Raw genomic sequence first — 21,283 nt, 5'->3', positions numbered from 1 at the left:
CAGAAAACCGGAGGATCACCGCTGCTGCTAACTGAGGTTGCACCTGATGAGAAATAAGCAGGCAACTCACTTCACATCACTTGGGAACAATGTCTGGAAATTACACACCAGCTTCAAGACTGCTGTTTATTTCGATGACTTGATTTAATTGGACTGGAAATAGCTTTAGCCATACAGTTTAAGTCTATACTCCCTTTCTTTCTTAAAATAACTTACTGAAACTTAAGTATTTAAGAGCAACCAGCTCTAATTTTAATCTCAGTATAAAAAACTACAGAGAAGGAGCATGGCATAATGGATAGAGCACAGGCTTGGGAGTCAAAAGAGCCTGGGTTCTAATCCCAGCTCCACCACTTGCTTGCTGTTTGGCCTTGGGCCAGTCACTTCACTTCTCTGTGCCTCGGTTAGCTCATCTGTCAAATGAAGATTAAGATGGTGAGCCCTCCGTGAGACTCGACCTGTTTCCAACCTGATTATCTTGTACCTAACCCAGAGCTTAGTACAGTGCCTGCACATTCTAAGCGCTTAAATACCATTAAAAAAATATGTTTTACAGAAGTGAATTGCATATGACTATTTATATTGGCAGGCCAGTTTACCTTGCTTGCTGGGAAAACCCAGCACGTTTTTAAGGCATCGGTGCCAGGAATTCTTGGTTTGTCATAAATGTTTTATTAAAGAGTAAATAAAACTTCCACATGCAAGCGGCAACAGCGAAGCGTTTCCTTAAACATCCTGCCGGTTTACCTCTTTTCTAGCCTTCTCAGATTTACGGATTTCCTGTCTCATCGAGTCAATTTTCTGCATGACCACTTCCACCTCTTCCTCTTTGTCCCGGAGCTGTCGAGAGATCTTTTGCTTCTGAGAGCGGAGGTCTGCCATCCGGTCATTGAGCTCGGAAAACTCCTGCATGGCCAGCTTTCGTTGCTGATGGGCATCCTTCAGTTCTTTTGTCTGGGATTTTAATCTCTCCGAGGTTTCAACAAGTTGCTGAAGAAAGGAAGAGAAAAATTTATGTTTTACGTTCCTTGAACCAACAGGAAATATTGATTTGGAAGGGTGAACACCGCACTTCACTCGGCTTACCGTTCTCCTTAGTACTAAGTGATTAAGATGTAGGAAGCGCTGCCTTGGGACATTATTTGTACACGTCAGATACAGTTACTAGCCGACATGGGATTCCCAGTCTAAAAAGGGGAGGACAAATCCAAGGGGGAAAACTGGGAAAATCCAGCAGTTGATAATTCTACCAACACAATAAGAGTAATCAATCAATCGTATTTATTGAGCGCTTACTATGTGCAGAGCACTGTACTAAGCGCTTGGGAAGTACAAATTGGCAACACATAGAGACAGTCCCTACCCAACAGTGGGCTCACAGTCTAAAAGGGGGAGACAGAGAACAGAACCAAACATACCAACAAAATAAGATAAATAGGATAGAAACGCACAAGCAAAATAAATAAATAAATAAAAAATAATAAATTTATTATAAACATAAATTATATAAATATATTATTATATAAATTATTATAAATTATTATTAATAATAATAATAATAATAATGAATAAATAAATAGAGTAATAAATATGAGTAAGAGAGCATTAGCAACTGGGAGGGAAAAATCCTTACACCCCCCCTCACTGTTCCATCTTGAAATTATGTAATACATTTTCTGCTCAAGAAGTGGTTCTAAAACTTTTTCGGTTTGGGACCCGACAGATGATTTCTTGGCCCTCGCTGTGACCCAACATCAGCCTTCCAGTCAAAATAAACACACTAAATCAATCACTGGTACTTACTGGGCGCTTACTAAGTGTGGAGCTCTCTAGAGGTACCAATTGCCCAGGGCTACTATTCTCAAGAGATGGCAAGAAAACAGTGAGGAGGAGATTTACTGGAAGTGAGGAGAGAGACACATGGAGAATGCATGCATGGAAGGGCCCCAGAAAAGGAATGGAAGTCAGCAATACCCCATATTTGCTATATCAGGCATTTAACTGAATTATACTGTAGTTACTGGCCAAGACTGTAAGCTCACTGTGGTCACGGTATGCGTCTACCAACTCTTATACTGCACTTTTCCAAGCGCTTAGTATAGTGCTCTACACACAGTAAGCACTCAATAAATATGACTGAAGGCTGGCTAAGAAAATGAGTTCATTTTTTTTTAAATGTTCAACTGGGATTTTATGAAAATGAAAACAATTGTACACCCATCACCTGCTGATTGAAGAGCTGGTTTAACTATTTGAGTCCAAGCCCCCATTCTCTAACTTCTAAAAAAAGTTTAAAAGTAATAGCAGCATTAGTATGCAACAACAATAATAATAAGTACGGCACTTGTTAAGTGCTGACTGCGGGCCAAGCACTGGGGAAGTTACAAGCTTATCAAGTTGGACACAGCTCCTGTCCCGCACGGGGCTCACAGTCTAAAGGGGAGGGAGAATCCTCAGTGAACTGAATCCCCATTTTTCAAGGAAGCATAAGCATATGGTCAAGCAATAGCATAATAGCAGCATTAGTATGTAACAATAATAATTATAAGTACAGCACTTGTTAAGTGCTGACTACGGGCCAAGCACTGGGGAAGTTACAAGCTAATCAAGTTGGACACAGTTCCTGTCCCACATGGGGCTCACAGTGTAAAGGGGAGGGAGAATCCTAAGTGAACTGAATCCCCATTTTTCAAGGAAGCATAAGCATATGGTCAAGCAGAATGCTGTTTATCACAAGCAGAACTGAAAAAGCACTTTCCACGGCAGCAACGCAGCCGGGATAAACCCACAATTTAACTGCCAGGCTCCTCCACCGCCTCTTTCTCCTGGGAAATCGAGAAGAGCTGAAGGCAAGGACTCTGCCCAGGAACTCTACTTTCCTCTCCTAAAGGTGTCTAGACCAGTGCTCTGCTTACACAAGTAAGGTGCTCCATAAATACGGCTGATGGAGTGATTATCAACGGGGCCTTCTTACTCAAAAAGAACTTCAGTGAAGGCGAGTGGCAGGGAAGGAAATGGACGAGGAAATTGGCTCTAACTCCCGATGTCCTTCAGAGCCCGGGGGAATTCAGTACTGAGCCCAGTGTGGGGTGCTTGCTCAGCACTGGGACTGAGCCACCTGGCCAAAGGGGGACAACAGCTAAAACAACAGCCCACGTGAGCTTTTGTGGGTTCTAATCCCGGCTCCACCACTTATCAGCTGTGTGACTTTGGGCAAGTTGCTTAACTTCTCTGTGTCTTAGTTCCCTCATCTGTAAAATGGGGATTAAGACTGTGAGCCCCAAGTGGGACAACCCTGTTACCTTGTATCTACCCCGGTGCTTAGAACAGCGCTTGGCACACAGTAAGTGCTTATTATTATTATTACTACAGTTCATTCATTCATTCGTATTTATTGAGTGCTTACTGTGTGCAGAGCACTGTACTAAGCGCTTGGGAAGTACAAGTTGGCAACACATAGAGACGGTCCCTACCCAACAGCGGGTTCACAGTCTGGAAGGGGGAGACAGACAACAAAACAAAACATATTAACAAAATAAAATAAAAGAATATGTACAAATAAAATAGAGTAATAAATACATACATATATACATATATATATATATATATGCATATATATATATATATATATATATATACAGTCTATCAGCCATCAGAAGCTTGCCAACCTTATGAAAGTCTTCTTTCTCTTGTCTTAGTACTCGATACTGCTTTTCCAGTCCTTTCAGTCTATGGGTTGAGTCTTCATGTTCTTGGCGAAGTGTTACGGCATCCTCAAGCTGTCGCTCTAGCCTATTAGAATCTAGGCAAAAATCAAAAGTTAGTTCATTACTCCTTTGTGTGAGCTAACTAGATGAACAAATACGCTCCCCCTGAACAAATCGGTGTCTAGGTTAAGATCTCTCTTCTCGGGACTTTTAGACTGTGAGCCCACTGTTGGGTAGGGACTGTCTCTATATGTTGCCAACTTGTACTTCCCAAGCGCTTAGTGCAGTGCTCTGCACACAGTAAGCGCTCAATAAATACGATTGATGATGATGATGACTAGACGCTATTATTGGCACGGATTTTTCAGACTAGCAAATTTGAGAGTTTCAGACACCTTCCAGCAAAATCAGTGCAACTAAGGCTTCCCTAACTTATCTTACTGTTCAGAAAAATTAAGGAAAGACTCACCAGGTATCAAGATAAATTATATCAAGTCCACATCCAGCCCCAAGTAGGAGACTGATAATCCTGGATTTCTGAATTTACACCATGTGAAATCTCGAACCCACCAACTTGGGCGGGACGTACGCCTAGTCTCACTAATAAAGGTTGCCCTGGCTACGTGCTTTACATGTGCAACTGCTGAATCAATTAATTGTATTAACTGAGTGTTTACTACATGCAGAGCACTGCACTAAGTGTTTGGGAGAGTACAATACAACAGAATTAGCAGTGAGCCGTTCCCTGCCCATAATAGCAACAAAAGCACCTTTCTGGAAGCTGGAGGGGGCAGATCTGTCAGCTTTAAGAAAATAAAAACAACGATGAAAATTGAAATTACATGGCATTCATCCAAACGCTATCATTCGACGCCAAGAATCAGTACAAACCAGTCAGCCGAGTCTGCTTCTCTAGCGCCAAGCTATTTGCTGTAGTTCAACCTCATCTATATCTCGCCATGGACCCCTCGGTCATGCCCTCCCTCTGGCCAGGAACGCTCCCTGCTTCATATACAACAGCCCTTCAGAGCCTTATTAAAAGCAATCTCCTCTGAAACGCCTTGACTAAGCCCTCATGGAGCCCACTGTTGGGTAGGGACTGTATATGTTGCCAGCTTGTACTTCCCAAGCGCTTAGTACAGTGCTCTGCACACAGTAAGTGCTCAATAAATACGATTGGTTGACTGATTCCCTTACTCCTTTGCCCCTCTGCATCCCCTATGCACTTGGATCTGTACCCTTGAAGCACTTGATATTCACCCTATCCTCAGCCCCATATCACCCTGTGGTTTACAAACTCTGTTGAACTGTACTCTTCCAAGTACTTAGTACAGTGTTCCACACATAATAAGTGCTCAATAAATGCCACTGATGGGCTGATTTTGTTGAATTTTGCTCCATCCAGGGGCTAGGGGAAGGGAAAGGATGGGGATATTTAGAATATCGAACTTGAATCTGTACAAGCAGCGTGGCTTACTGGAAATAATAATAATAATAATGGCATTTATTAAGCGCTTACTATGTGCAAAGCACTGTTCTAAGCGCTGGGGAGTTTACAAGGTGGTCAGGTTGTCCCACGGGGGGCTGACAGTCTTAATCCCCATTTTACAGATGAGGGAACTGAGGCCCAGGGAAGTGAAGTGACTTGCCCACAGTCACACAGCAGACAAGTGGCGGAGCGGGATTTGAACCCATAACCTCTGACTCCAAAGCCCGGGCTCTTTCCACTGAGCCTGAGAGCCCGAGCTTGGGAGTCGTAAGTCGTGGGTTCTAATGCCGGCTCCACCACTTGTTTGCTGTGTGACTTTGGGCAACTCACTTAACTTCTCTGGGGTGCAACTCACTTAACCTCTCTGGCCCTCAGTTCCCTCACCTGCAAAATGGGGATGAGGCCTGTGAGTCCTACATGGGACACCCTGATTACCTTGTATCTACCCCAGGGCTTAGAACAGTGCTTTGCACATAGCAAGCGCTTAACAAATGCCATCACTATTATTATTATTACAAGCAAGAAAAGGCAGAGGTAAACAGGAGTTTGAAACTGTGTGGAAAAATCAACGTCACGAATGCCTCTACTGGAAAATTATACTGGATGACTGAAAATCAGTAGTAATGATGTGGTTGATGCAAAATCCCAGATGGTTCAACAGTATGGACAAGTCAGTTGTCCTAAAGACTCCCCCTGCCAGCCCTCCTCCTTCCAGTTCTGGAGAGTAACAGCTACTTAAGAAGAGCTTGGTATAGCTTGTCTAACATAGGCTTATCTGGTATTTATTTAAAAGTAGCTCTCTGTTTCCTTTTGTGGTTTTCTTGATGATATTTATCTGAATGAAGTGGAGCCAGGGTCAAATACCATGGATGTCCTAATAAAAGATCCAAATCTTGGTCCTCTTTTAGAAACAAGTTATGAATAGAAAATTGCTTTTCATTTTGGGCCTAGCTATAGTTTAGGAGGAAGCCATGAAATAAAGATGGCTGGAGAAGACTTATTTTATATATATATATATATATATATATATATATATATATAAAAAGAGAGAGAGAGAGAGACAGAGACAGAGAGAGAGACAGAGAGAGAGAGAGAGAAAGACAGACAGACTGTGAGCCCGCTGTTGGGTAGGGACCGTCTCTATATGTTGTCAACTTGTACTTCCCAAGCGCTTAGTACAGTGCTCTGCACATAGTAAGCACTCAATAAATACGACTGAATGAATGAATATACATATATATATATATATATGTATATTTTAAATGTCTCATGGTCAGGGCCTCTGACTGAACCTTCTCAAAGATAGAGCTACAGAAAGGCAAATCCTTTTGGACTATAATAACAAAAACAAAACATAGTTTTCTTAGATTTTCATGGAAAAGGCAGAAATTTTTTTTCTGAGTCATGCAAACCAAGGGAGTTTGAGATAGACATTTTTTTAGATGCACTGACAAATACTACTCTACAAACAGAACTGCTAAGGTTTCCTTCTGCATTCTCATTTACCCAAACTCTATTGGCAATGCCTCTTCATTTAGACAGTTAATACCCAGCATTCTGGTGTTCAGCCCAGATAGAAAACTGAACAGCTTTCTTAGTAATCAAAACGTGTACCTGCTATTTTATTTTTCAAACGTTCAACTTCTTCATTTAATTTTTTGATTTCTTTATCTCGGTTTGTGTTTCCTGCTGCACGAGTTGAACTATGAAGGGACTGCACAGTTTGTGTAGATTCTTTAAGGGAGGAGAAAAGAAAAGTTCTTAATCCAAAACAAAATTTAATCATGTTTATTAATGTGCTCTTGTTACAGAAAAATTTCCACAACGAACCTTGCAATTTTCGACTTAATTCTAGCTTTTCCTGCTCCAGTCTTCGGATTCTTCTTTCATAAGCTTCAATCTGCAAGCTGTTCTCTAAATCACGCTGCACATCCGCATCTTTGGTTACAGCGTTTGACTGCATTATGCTCTTCAGGGAGCCTCGATCAGAAAAACAGCTGCAAAATACAAGAGGTTTTTTGACATGTTGAAGGTTTAGTGGGTTCTTTCTGCAGCATCTAAAATATTCCAGTTAGAAAAAAAATGCCGCTTTAAACTGGCAAACAAAAACACTTCTGAAAGAGTTTATTGTTTATAGAGCCAAATTTTTACAATACTTTTCCTTACTGCTGATTATTAGAAATCTGAGGGCAGCACGAGATGGTGCATTTCACTGCTGGGATCAGGGTGACAGTCGGGCGCTAACACAAATATAGTAGCCATGGAAACCCCAACTTCCATTTCTAAATTTCCACTTGTGAGGGTGTACGTGTGTATATGCCAAAACACTCAGCAAAATGGCAGGGTTGCGGGAAGAACCGTTCACGGTGACTGACCAAAAGCCTAAAGCTCAACTCCTTTGCTTGGTTGCTAGTAAGCGGAGAATCCTTAATTCTCCTATTAAACCGATGGCTCTCTACCCTTTTCCCCTTCCATGCCCCACATCATCTTCCCCTCCCTGGATCTTCATCCTTGACTCTGAAAAGAGGGAGACACAGCTTGAGCTCTGCAGAGAGAATTTCAGAGCCTAGGGGCATCAGAGCATCAAAAGAGAAAGAGCTACTGAAATTCTCACTAGTTTTCTCCCAGAAAGAATGTGCTGTAACCGCTGCAGAGCGGACGCCTCATTGCTCAAGTTCTTCCCCGGCTATTTTCATTTTTGATTCACCAGAAGGCAGGAATGAGGGCTGGCCCTACAAGTAGGAGACCCTTTCTCTCCCTCTCTTCCTCTCCTCTATCAGCTCTGGCACCACCAGATATCTATCAGGGAGCCAGCCACTGGTCTGTGGGCTCTTCCTCTGGGCAAACTGCAAGGCAGGGCTCTTTTTCCTCCCTCCCCGTCCTTTTTTTAGGAAATGAGGCAAAAGATTTTGGCCAACAGAAGGTAAGGAATAATAACAAGTAATAATAATTGTGGCACTTGTTAAGCACTTACTATATGCCATGCACTGTACTAAGTGCTGGGGTAGATACAAGGCAATTGGGTTGGACACAGTCCCTGTCCCATACTGGGCTTACAGTCTTAATCTTCATTTTACAGATGAGGTAACTGAGGCACAGAGAAGTAAAGTGAATTGCCCAAGGTCATGAAGCAGACACATGGCAGAGCTGGGATTAGAACCCAGGCCCTGCTGCTTCTCCTAAGGAAGGGCCTCAGATCTGGGAATTGTGCAATTCTTTTGATATGTAATCGAATAACCAATGCATTTCTTGAGTGCTTACCATGTGCAGAGAACTGTGCTAAGCCCTTGGGAGAGTAGAATACAACACAGCTGGTTCCCTGCCCACAAGGAGCTTATGGTGTAGACAGGGAAACAGACATTAAAATCAATTATGGCTATGTACATAAGTGCTGTGGGCGTGAAGGTGGAGTGAACAGCAAAGTACTTCAAGACTACAGATCCAAACTCCTAGGGGACACAGAAGGGCAAGGGACTAGGGGAAAGGAGGCCTTAATTGGGGAAAAGCTCTTGGAAGGCGATGTGACTTTAGTAAGGCTTTGAAGGAGGACAGAATGGTGGTCTTCTCTCATACGTGGGGGGAGGGAATTCCAGGCCAGAGGGGAGACGTTGGCAAGAGAGTTGAGATCAAGGCGTAGTGAGTACGGAGACAGAGGAGCAAACTGGGTGGGCTGGGTTGTGGCAGGAAGTCAGTGAGGCAAGGTAAAAGGGGGCGAGTTGACTGAGTGCTTTAAACCCAATGCAAAGGTGGATGGGCAGCCATTGGAGGTTCGAAAGTACGTATTCTTTTAAACAGTTGCAGTCACCCAGATGGTTTCTGCTTTTTTTTGCTCTGACGGCTTGATTTTTTTCTTAGGGGACCTAATCCACTTAATGACTTGCCTTTGAAAGCTGCCGTGAGAAGTTGGAGAGATGGAGGAATCAGTGGAGGGGTAATCTAGTTCCAACATAAATTCAAGGAAACACAATCTGAAATCTGTTGGCTACTGCCAAAGGTAACAGTCCTATCTAATTCTCCACTGCAGGAGAAACAACATCAATCAATAAAAACATTCCATTGCTCATGTCACGTCCATAAATTAATGCATGCTTTGGGCCCACTCAAGTAACAATTTTTTATTTAATCCTGAAGAAAAGACCCAACTATGAATTCTCAGTATACGACTACAGACAAATCAAAACTTACCTTTCAGTTGTGAATGTAAAACCAATGAATGGTAAGTGTAATCCAGAAAAGCCAGTATGAGAACCAGGAGGTACCATTTCCTGCATTCACAAAACACCAAGAATCATGTTTGACATTAATGAAGATAAATCATTTTTACTACCTGCCTTGTTGTGTGCTTCCTCCATATCACCAGGGTGCCGTGGAACTTAAAAATTCACACCCCCTCCCCAAACGATAATACACTCACTTTTGTCATAACATATTATTTACACTCTGCAATTATGCTAGAATGTTGCTAGGCGGTCTCTTGGAGAAAGCGAGTCAGTGTTCGAAGAAACGGTCTGGCACCCAAGAACATTACAACATTGGTTTTCTTTAATGTGAGGCCTTCCAGAAAAGCAACCCCCGCATTAGAACGGAAGAAAACGGACTGCGAGACCTCTCTCGGCATTTCAAAAAGAACAGTCTCGTCTACTTTGATTACAAGAGGCTACTTGAAATCAGGGGGAAAGGTCTCACAAACCTAAAAGTGCAAGGAGGTGATGGCTAGATGAATAGACACTCAGGTGTATGTTTCAGTGATGACCTGTTTTGAGGATTTCTGCCACGGGTGAGGTCACATACCTACTGGGCATTCAACAACAGTTGGCACTACTGGGGGCACACATGAATGTGCTCCAGTGGGCATATTGGCCTCTGTCCCTGGCACGCACAATGGTTCTGAGCAGCCAGCACCCTAGGACTTCAACACCCCAGGAAATACACTTTCATATCTGACATGTAGCTCCACATCTTTGGAACCTCAAAGCAAAGATGTGGAGCTACATGTCAGATATGAAATGTATATTTCATATACAACCTCAAAGTCTGGTCAACTGTGTGCTTGGTTTTGGAAGGCTTAGTAGCAATTAAAGGTTTGCAGGACTAATGGGACTGTGTGAGGAAAACCCACACTGTTTCCGAGGAAGCTTAGGGCCCAAGTAAGGTGTTGTCAAATCAAACTCTGATTTTCCTATTTAAATCCCTGGAAAATCCCAAGCATCCTGGGATTTTCTTCAATACACAGCATCCTATAAGCAGCAGGAACAAAACAGTTCATAATCCAAAATTCCACAAACTTGTTCCCAATAAAGCAGTCTTTACACTTACAGGATTCCTCAAGACATCATCATCCACATCGAAGTTGGATGTATCGGAAGGACTGCTGACATCTGGAATGTAAGGTGCTTCTAAATTGCGTATGTTTTCCCAATTGATTCCTTCAAAGAACGCGTGAGTTTTGAAATCCTCAATTCCATTCTGTCCCAGACGGCGTTCTCTACTACAGATCAGTCTCTGAATGAGGTCTTTTGCTTCTTCTGATACATCTGTGACATGGGACGGAAACTGAAATCGCTCCTAAAAAGAGATCGAGTTCAAAATGCGGGATTTCGGCATGGGATTTACTCAAGCTAACCACCAAAGCCAAAGCTCTAATTTTAATACACTTAATCCATTATTCTTGGTGTTAACCATTATGCCCCCAAACCAGGTTTTACTTGCCTGAGACAAAGATTTCTCAAACTAGGGGTAGCAGATTAGTCATGGTCCCCAGAAAACCCCTGGTGCTATTTGTTCTCCTGCCTTTCCTTCTCTTGCGGCTGTTGTCTCTGAGAGATGAGGGCAGATGGAGACTGGCTCTCTCTCTCTCCTGGACAGGTGCAACTCTAGCTAATCAAACACACCTGCCTCAGCAATTCCAACAGCCAGGAGGAGGAATTGGAGTGCCAAGGGCTGGGCAGCAGACACAAAGTGGAAGAATGGGGTGGGGAGTTGCGGGGAAGGGGCTGGCACAGAGAACAGAGGGTCCGAAAGAGCCAATCTACCAAAGGTTAGGGAAAGGCAGGACCAGAGACTCAGGGGAAGACTGGAATCCGGACCAAAACTTTGGGGGCTGAATCAGAAAGGGGTCAGAGTAAGAGAAGAAAGTGAATCGGGGGGAGGGGGTGGCACAGTGTGAAGAGAGGCGAGTTGTGGGAGGAAAAAGGGGCAAGATGCCATTGACAACATCGATGACATTAACTGAGCACCTTCTCTGGGAGAGGCACTGAATTAGGTGCCTAGGGAATATGTGGAAGTATTAAGGAAAATGCCTGCCCTTAAGGAGTTCACAGTTCTACGAGTCCAAGGAGGCGGAAGTAAAATCAATCTGGGAGGGCTAGGAGATAGGAAAAGAAAGGGGGGGAGCAGCAGGTGAAGACCGTAGGAAGCTTTGGAGGAAAGGGCAGGAATGAGTCTGGATGGACTACGGGGGAGAGGGAGAGTGAACTCGCGGGTGGAGGATCAGGAGCAGGGGACGGTGAATCCAAGAGGGGAGAGGGAGGGAGGAAGAGAGAGAGAGAGAGAAGGAGAGGGAGAGGAAGTGATTCAGGTGAGTGAGGATAAAGAGTGGAGATAGGGCAGGGAAAGAACGATCTGTCTGTTTCTGTCTTGCCCTTCCTCCCATTTCTGGTTTTCAATCCTTCTCCTCCCCCAGTTCCATCCCCATCCAGGAGATTAGACTGCTGGCTGGAAGCAGTGTGAGATATCAGGAAGGAAATTTGGGCAGAGAGCCAGGGGAGTGGGGCAAAGAATGATCTTCCCTACCCCTTTTTTCTCCCAAGAGGTAAAAGTCCCCAGGGCAGGGTAGCTGAGGCACCACCCACCCGCCACAGGTGAAGGTACTTTAAAGGGAGGTGGCATGAAGGACTTTTAGACCTAGTAAAGTAGCCCTGGTACTGGACCCCGTTGAGAAACACGGTTTTAGATTTTTCCCAATAAAGCTACATTCTCTCAAACAGCTAGCAGTTTTTTTCTAAGAAAACTAAAAAATACATTTTAAATATGTCTCTATTCAGAAGGCTTATTTTTTACTGTACAGGGTTAAAACAGCAGCACAAAACATTTTACCTTATCAAGGACAGTGGCATGCAACAAAGAACAACAATAATAATAATAATTCTGGCATTTATTAAGGGCTTACTGTGTGCCAGGCACTGTATAAGCGCTGGGTAGATACAAGCAACTGGGCTGGACACAGTCCCTGTCCACATGGAGCTCACAGTCTCAATCCCCATTTCACAGATGAGGACACTGAGGTACAGAGAAGTGAAATGACTTGCCCAAGGTCAAACAGCAGACAAGTGGCAGAGCCTGGATTAGAACCCACAACCTTCTGACTTGAGACCCGTGCTCTCTCCACTTTGCCATGTTGCTCCTGCCAAACAGCCCAATGAATTGCTTCCAATCCCATCTTTGAATATGGAACATTTAACAACTGAAGACACCTTAAATTTACCACACTATCGGAAACACATAAAAATCAACTGGAACCTAGGCTACGCTAGTCCTCAAGCAAAATTTGGATCTCTTGGAGCATTAAATGTTTCAGGTCACTGGTACATTATCATCTCTGTGGTCCACTAAATTGGATTCTGGGGGCCTGAAAAAGTTAAGGTGCTTCCCAAATGACCAAACTCTGATCCAGGGAGACTTCGATTGAATGAATTTGGGATAAGAAATTGTCTGTCTGCTGATCAGACTAGGAAAATGGCTCTTTGAAGACAGGGATCATGTCTACCAACTCTAATGTATTTTATTCTCCTAAGAATGTGCTCAATAAATACCAATCATTGACTGATTGATAAATCCTCCTCCAATTATAGTTCCCCGGAGTTAGCCAGTCACTAAAAACAAATACACTATTACTGGTTCTGCCACAAGCGCTCTTTACATAATAAGATGAAGGTGCAAATATCTTACTTCATGATTCATGATCTTTCCATAGGTTTCCACTAATGATTCTGCATAAAAGGGTGTTTCTCCATAAAGCATTTCATACATGCAGACCCCAAGAGACCACCAGTCACATTCAGGGCCGTATTTCCCCATGCCATCCTCCATTGCTTGTAGAATCTCAGGGGAGATGTAGTCAGGGGTGCCCACTGCCACAGAAGACTGAACCTACGGGAAACAAGTGTGTGGGTTTAAAAAGAAAACAAAACATTTACAGATAACCCTTGGAAAGCCTCCAATTTCACTCACCATTCTTTACACAATTCTGCTACTTTCTGGCAAACGGGCAGGAGGAAATGTTTGCTTATATAGAAGGGAAAACAAACATTAATCATGCCCTAAATTAACTAATGCTCATGTTAATAAAACGTAACTAGAATAGAACAACTTTGTTCAATTCCCCGGGTGTACATTTTTAGCTATTAAAAAACAAAAACTAACGAAAGCTCTGACCTATTTTGAGGTCCTGATTTCAAAAAGCATTAAAAGCTTATACTATATGAAAAATTTAAATCTTAGTAGATGAACTAATGTAAAATTTGGGACTATATTAAATAGCAGATAGTTAACCAAAAGGATGATTTTAATTTGATCAACTCTACCTCACAGCAAAATAAAACATGTGGTCTCTAACACTTATCTGTCTTATCATATTAAGAGTTAATTTGAGTCATAGAAACTTTCCTCTAGACTCAGCCTTGACCAGTGTTGCAATCAAAAGTACACACATCACAAGATTCAAAGAGAGTTGCATACACAGGACTTTTTAAAGGGCCATTGGAGCCAGGGTGGGGAGCAAAGGATTGACAGTCATAAATCCTTTACTCAGTTTTAAAAGCTAAATGCGGTAAACTATTGGAAGTGAATATCGGGTGAATACTGGTTTCTACAGATCCTTTAAAATTCAGGATGCACCAGAGAATAGGGATGATACTGCTCTGGAGGCACATGAATTATAAAAGGGAATTCACTTGCCTTATGGATGTCAACTAAAACATTAGAAGAGGGTAGAAGAGACATTAGAAGAGATTAGAATTAAAAAATGCAAAAACAGCTAATTTGGAAAAGATATGCTTCAGCTTTCTAAATTATTCTTTCGAGACAACCGGAAGAGGATGAAAAAAAGGCACTGCTGAATTCGGAAGGTCTTGCTTTCCAAACTAACAAGGCTGAAATCCGCCTTTGAAAACATGCACTAAACCCATAACAAGTAGTTGGACAGAAGTCTGCATTTCTATCTAAAAAGGGTCACGCTGTTGTGGTTTGGGGTAGACAGTTTTCCCATAATGGGTGTTTTCATTATGTGCTTTGAACTGCATGCAGCTGGGACACTAGGAAGACTTCTTCAGATACTGTCAATATGGACTTTATGTTGGAAAAAGCAGTATTGTAATGTAAGTTTACTTTACAAACGGGGCAGGGCTGTCAAAAACATAACCCCTGCATAACAGAAGACATAAGCCTACTTAGAGGTCTTGCACAAGTGTGGAGGGTATCATTTTGTGTTTGAAGAGTCTGAGCACTAACCCCTACAGGATGACCAAATGCTTGAAACTATAAGAGAATCACTTGTATTTATATATGGTAACCTGCTAGAGTCTGTGTACCAAAACTGACACATTATCTGTCACATAAGCAGTAAATTATCTTCAGTGACAGGAGCTTTGCACATAGTAAGTGCTTAATAAATGCCATCATCATTATTATTATTGACACAAATGATTAAGAATAAAATATACAGTAAAGTTTTGTCATGTGCATTTTTAGTGTTACTAGGGAACTGCAAAATTTTTGTCCTTTAAGGAAATCCTGTGGGGAAAAAAAACAAAACAAAGATTAGTGCTGGATTCCTGCCAGAAAAGGTAGTCCTGGCAAGCAATGGCTTCACTGTATTGGAATTTTGGAAGTATTTCTGATGGCTCTTAACAGACCTATATAGATTTTATATCACCCCTACCCATGATGAAAAAAAATAAATTTCTTTCACTAAAATCATTTACTTTGCAAAATTCAAATTCCCCTATCACCCCAAGAGGAGAAAATCTAAACAATAGAGAAAATGTCCAATGAAATTACATACAGTGCCATCGTCATTCATCTTCAAACAAGATCCGAAGTCTGCAAGGCGAATATGGCCATTCATGTCCAAAAGCACGTTGTCAGGCTTAATATCCCTGTGGATTCAAAAAAGTTAATCATTTAAGTTCACTACAAACAACACTAAGTCAAAACATTTATTCAGTAACGGATCTACTGAAGAGTTGCTAATATAATTCGATGAATAGATTTAGACACCTATGTGAAGAAAACATTTTTAAGACACTGCTTCGTTTGGTTTGGCTTTAATTTTTCCTTAACAAAGTGACGGAAATAGAAACTTTCGGTATGTGTTAATGCTGACAGCTCTACATATTGAAAACTGGCCCATCCTAAAAAGTTTCTACTGATTCACGCAAAAATAGAACAATGATTTTAAATCCAAAAGATTTTAAGCATTTTAACTGATTAAAGCTATTTGGAAATAACTACTACCCCCCCACCCCCCCAAAAAAAACCACGTAAGATATCTTTTTTCTAATTGGGACACTCTATCCTCAACACATTGAAAATAATCAGGTATACAAATGGAGAGTACATATAAAACACTTAGCACTCAAATACTATTGATTGATTTTAAAAAATCCTTGATTAGCCAACTAAAGCTGCTTCCAATGGGAAAGTTTCGAAGCATCTTTTCAAATACCCACTGAACTTCTATGAAAACTGCAATGACCTCCCTACAGCACACCATCTCAGGGATTGGTGACCAGTTGGGATTCCGAGTGGGCTTGCCAGGGTTCACAAGGCTGATCCCATATCCTTAGGTTGGGGGTGGCCATTATTATTATTACCACTACTGCTGATTAAGTATCTACTCTGTCCCAGCACGGTAACAGGTGCTTGGAAATTTACCAAGGATATGCAAACTGAACGCCTGATTGGGAATGAGGCAAGGATCATCCCTGCATTCCTATCTTACCTCTGAAAAAGTGGGGTATAAGTGGATGTGCCCACGGGCGGGTTCAAATTTTCCTTCTTTGCTCTGGCCTGACAACTCTGCGGGCCAGAAGTCAGAAGAGCCTCTGCCCTGAGGGCTCCCTGCGCTAGATGGGTACTAAAAATGGAATTTGGGGCACATAATAATAACAATAATAATGGTGGCATTTATTAAGCGCTTACTATGTGCAAAGCACTGTTCTAAGCACTGGGGAGGTTATAAGGTGATCAGGTTGACCCACGGGGGGCTCACAGTTTTAATCCCCATTTTTACAGATGAGGTAGCTGAGGCACAGAGAAGTTAAGTGACTTGCCCGAAGTCACACAGCTGACAGTTGGTAGAGCCGGGATTTGAAGCCATGACCTCTGACTCCAAAGCCCGGGCTCTTTCCACTGAGCCACGCTGCTTCTCCATAAGGTAAATGTCCTGGCTTGGAGCAGAATGGAGGAAAGACTAATAGTATACGAGCTCCATGGCATTCCAAGCGAAGCACCAGGAATCGAGGCTGGAAATGGAGGGGCTAAAATCCCACCTCGAAGTTGCCAGGCCCTGCAGTGGCGGGGAAAGTTGAAGGGTAGGGTTACCAGCTGCCACAAATATGCCTGAATTCAGACCATGCTGCACTAGGTTGGCAGTCCCCTCTAGCACACGTGTGTTTTATTTCTCACGTGTCCATCCTGGATGGGGCACAAAAATTAAAATTCACCCTGTCTCCACACCAGTTTACAGACAACACCAGAATTCAGCAGAACATAGGGGTAAAAATATAACACGGCAGAGACTTTTTGAATCCATATTTAACATCCTTTTAAACTATGTAATCCTCTTGCCTGAAAAGCAAATGCAGAAACTATGCCCTTCATATTCATACCCTGAGAAAAACAAGAGTATTATTTCCAAACCACACTCCTGTTTGTTCTGCATTTTGCAAGAAACATTTCTAAGTGGAGCCCAAGCATTTTTTTCCTTAAAAAAAAAGAAAAGAAAAAATGTACAAAGTGTACTTTTGCTTCCTGACTAATTTCCTCCCAGGCTCTGAGAGGAAGGAAGGTTTTAGAGTGTGAACTGGTTTGCTACAGAAGCATTTTAAATGTTTGAAGTTATTTGGAAAGAGCTACCACACCCAAAAAAACTGCATATACCTCCTCTCTTCTAATTGAGACACTATCATATCAAACAGTAGTATTTATTTGGCACTTTGTGCTAAGTACTGTACTAAGCATTTGGGAGAGTACGATGTAACAAAATAACAGACACATCTGCTGCCCAAAATGAGCTTAAAGTCTAGAGGACGAGCTTACTGGAGTCCCTACACTTGAGAAACAGTTTTGCTGATGAATTAATTGACTCCCCTCCTCCAAAATCAGACCAGTAAGGATCAAGCAGGAGGAGGTCAACATTTCTCACCCTCTGAAAGATGACACTGTCTAATTTGCGATCACTCCAGGTTTCTACGTTTCCCCTACACATAGCCCTGTGGCCCTCTCATCACAGTCCTGCCCAAAGCCTAGGAGAGGGTCTGAAGAAGAAACCTAAGAGAGGAGGGGTCTGAACTAGTTGGAAAATGCACCTTAGAAATGCCCATCTGGTACGGTTCTATTAGATTTTGGAAACGTGAGAGCCTTGTCGGTGTCAGGCTTCTCGTGAAGATGGAGTAGAACAACAGGATCAGAAATTTCACTCTAATTAGACATTTGTCTTAACCTCGGTGGTATTTATTGAGCACTTATTGTGTGGAAGGCATTGTACCAAGGGCTTGGGACAGTACAGTACATAGACATGATCCCAGCCCTTGAGAAGCTCTATATATTCACGTCAGCAACACTGCCCAAAAGTTTAAAACTCATTTTTGGGAACGGGGGTGGTTGCAATTAACGATTTGAGAGGCCTACCTGGAATCAAATGTGGCTCTGGGGCTGGGGAGGAGGAGGGCAAGGCGTTAGAAGATGCCATGCGGGGCACTGGGCTAAAAGGGTGTCAGGGGAGAGAGGGATACCTCTCTCCCAAAGTCTTTGGGCAAATTACTTCTCCGTGTCTCAGTTACCTCATCTGTAAAATGGGGAATAAGACTGTGGGCACCCCGTGAGACTACCTGATTACCTTGTGTTTAGAACAGTGCCACAGTAAGCGCTTAACAAATACCATTATTATTATTATTACTATGCCCTACTGAATGGTCCTCAATGTATGGTGCTGTTTTTGCAGATGGCACTGCTACAGCACCCAACCTAAAAGTGCTGGCCGATGGCACGAGGCCATTGGGCTCCACCGCCCAATGCACTGATACCTGGGACAGAGAAAGTCAATGCCTTAGGCTATGGGACCTTATCTTGGGGGCTTCAGGGGGCCGGGATAAACCTGGCTGCCTCTGGGGTCGAGCCACATTGCGCGGACCACCCACCCACCATTTGGACCGGGGAATAATAATAATAATAATAATAATAATGACAGCATTTCTTAAGCGCTATGTGCAAAGCACTGTTCTAAGCGCTGGGGAGGTTACAAGGTGACGAGGTTGTCCCACAGGGGGCTCACAGTCTTAACCCCCATTTTACAGATGAGGAAACTGAGGCCCAGAGAAGCGAAGTGACTTGCCCAAAGTCACACGGCTGACAAGTGGCGGAGGCGGCATTTGAACCCATGACCTCTGACTCTAAAGCCCGTGCTCTTTCCACTGAGCCACGCTGGGACTTTCCGGCCCTTCACGGAAAGGGTCCCTGCCTTCCCTGGAGATTCCCACTGGGTTGGCTGGTCTTCGAAGCTGGGAAAAGATGGAGGGAGGTGGGGTCGAGGAGAGGGGAGGAGAAAGAGGCTGAATTCTGCCAGTTCATCACACTGTCCTTCCCTTCCTCTTCCCTTCCTTTCCTTCTCCCCCGCCCCTTTCTCTTCTCCTTTCTTTCCTTCCCCTACCTCCTGCTCTTCCTCTCTGACAGTAACAGTTGCTGCTAAGAAGCAGCCACATGACTCAGTGTCATCACACTACATTTCACATATCATGATTTAATGTTGCCATACATCACCCGGAACAGGCAATGTACCGGGGTAGATTGGGGGAACGAGGCACTTAAAATTTTTAGGTTCGCAATGAAGTTAAATGGCGTGACTGGCTTTTGGGCACCAACTCCACAAATGATTCATCTGTTTGGCTTTTCTACATCAAAAGGTTGTCGATCCTGTTGAAGGCCAACACCAGGAAGGACAGCTAGATTCCGGGTCTTGAATAGTACATCTGAGTTACTTTGTGTGGTATTTGTTTCAAGAGCGACTACCATTCCACAGACAATGGTCTTTTTGAAAAGACCGGAAAGATACCAAAGACCAAAAAGATATTATATTTTAAAATCCATGCTAAGACATCTTAGCTTTTGGGTGGGTGATCTGCCTAGGTGCAATCTCCAGGACATTGTATATGAAAGACACAAGCCCTGGGGACCACCTCCATTGGGGACTGAATAAAATGTTGTTTAGAATTAGACCCAAACCTGGCAGATTCTGCAACTGACTTTTTTCACTTGAAATGTTTCCTGAGTTCCCTGATAAAATCACTCCAATTCAAAATGAATTGGCTGCTTCTGTTGTGTCTACACTGCAACTGGAAGTTAAAAATGTCTTTGATGGCTGGATTTCAGCCAGTTGCAGAGTCACAGTAAAACCACCTGTTTTGGAAGCAAAAGCTAGACATTGCTAGAGAAATACTCAAGTCCGCTAATGGCTTTGAAGGCTGGGAATTTCAGAAAGAAAGTGAGAAAATTAGCATAAATAAAATACAGAATGACAAAACACAAGATGAACAGGAATCATGGCCAATAAAACAAATGACAGAAGAAAAGGAGGAGAAATAGCACATCCATATTAAGAAGGGGGGAAATAACATGAAAGCTAACCGAGGATAAGCCCTGACAGAAGCAATGACAGAGGTGAGGCCTGAAGATCAAAACAAAGGAAAAAGAAGGAAAGTGTAAAGGGTATTTTCCATCAACTGTCCCCAGATCTGGAATGTCCTCCCTACATTGATCTGAAAAGGTTGTCATTCTTCGGATCATAACGTGAAAAATTTTTTTTTAAAGTTTATCTTATTTTAATATTAAGATCCACTAATGTGATGATGAATAGCATGATCTGAGTATATGCTAATGTGTCCTTAGGCAGGATAACAGTATAATTATTAAAAATCTGATAGTGAGGATTGTATAAATAAGGAAAACCTTTGATCCTAAGGGCCGAAGATTGTGAAACAGGCTACCAAAAGGTGCAATCTCCTTCCTATAATTTATTTGGAGTAGGTCGGACACTGTCCTGAATGAGATGGTTTATGCATGTGGGAAAGTTCTGATCTTCATGACCTTTCAAGGTCTCTTCCTGCCTGGTGGTCCTAAGTATTCTACAAGGAGCCCTTTAACCCATATTCCGTGTATTCACTTATTCCACAGACAGCAATGAGGTCATTACCTGTGCACATAATGCAACTGATGAATGGAGTGTATGGCCAGCACCATTTCGCCAATGTAGAATCTTGCCATATCTTCGGGAAGTTTGTCCTCGAACTTACTGAGGAGGGTCAGTAAATCACCACCCACATAGTAGTCCATTACTAAATACTACAAACAGCAGAGGGGAAGAAAAACATCGCAATATTTAGTCATCATGCATAGGAACCACACGTGGCAATTAAAGGATAAATACACACCGCTAAACAAGCTACTAGAAATGAAAACTCTGCTTAAGAAAAAGGTTATGTCGGAGAGTTAGAATTGAAGGTAGATACCTTTGAGCTCCATGAAATTTCCAGACTGATGTTCCTTTTGCCACTGTGGGTCAGACAACCAAACAACACTCGGCTACAGTCCCCACTATATAAATGTTATCAATAGTCAAAACGACCTTCACTTGAAGGCAAGTGACATCTCGAGGGATGTAAGGACTTCACAGAGTTATTGAAAAGCCAGATGCAGTTATCACCATTGTATTCCTAGTGATGCTAAATTACAGACAGAGCTCCCTGGAAAAATCAATGAGAAGTTCTGAACTGGTCTGATTGGTAATCTGATAAGAGGAATTGGAAGCAAGAAA

At 42.6% G+C, this 21,283-nt stretch overlaps 1 protein-coding gene across 3 annotated transcripts in view; it reads right to left on the bottom strand.

The window, feature by feature from the left end:
• The window catches only part of CDC42BPB (CDC42 binding protein kinase beta), a 110,039-nt gene that overhangs the window by 36,323 nt on the left and 52,433 nt on the right, over window positions 1–21,283 (bottom strand). For all 3 annotated transcript variants that reach the window (XR_005451381.1, XM_038747575.1, XM_038747576.1), the window contains exons 5-13: window positions 20,663–20,811; window positions 15,257–15,350; window positions 13,144–13,344; window positions 10,513–10,761; window positions 9,382–9,461; window positions 7,027–7,193; window positions 6,811–6,930; window positions 3,669–3,802; window positions 748–990 (exon numbers count right to left, since the gene is read on the bottom strand). Coding sequence is in view for 2 of the 3 variants with exons in the window: in XM_038747575.1 (XP_038603503.1) it covers window positions 748–990; window positions 3,669–3,802; window positions 6,811–6,930; window positions 7,027–7,193; window positions 9,382–9,461; window positions 10,513–10,761; window positions 13,144–13,344; window positions 15,257–15,350; window positions 20,663–20,811 (1,437 nt within the window). In the remaining variant the exon portion in view is untranslated. The remainder of the gene's footprint in view (window positions 1–747; window positions 991–3,668; window positions 3,803–6,810; window positions 6,931–7,026; window positions 7,194–9,381; window positions 9,462–10,512; window positions 10,762–13,143; window positions 13,345–15,256; window positions 15,351–20,662; window positions 20,812–21,283) is intronic.

This window comes from Tachyglossus aculeatus, chromosome 1 (assembly GCF_015852505.1).
Source record: "Tachyglossus aculeatus isolate mTacAcu1 chromosome 1, mTacAcu1.pri, whole genome shotgun sequence".
NCBI classification, from domain to species: Eukaryota; Metazoa; Chordata; class Mammalia; order Monotremata; family Tachyglossidae; genus Tachyglossus; species Tachyglossus aculeatus.
This window is presented reverse-complemented; position numbering and strand designations above follow the sequence as displayed.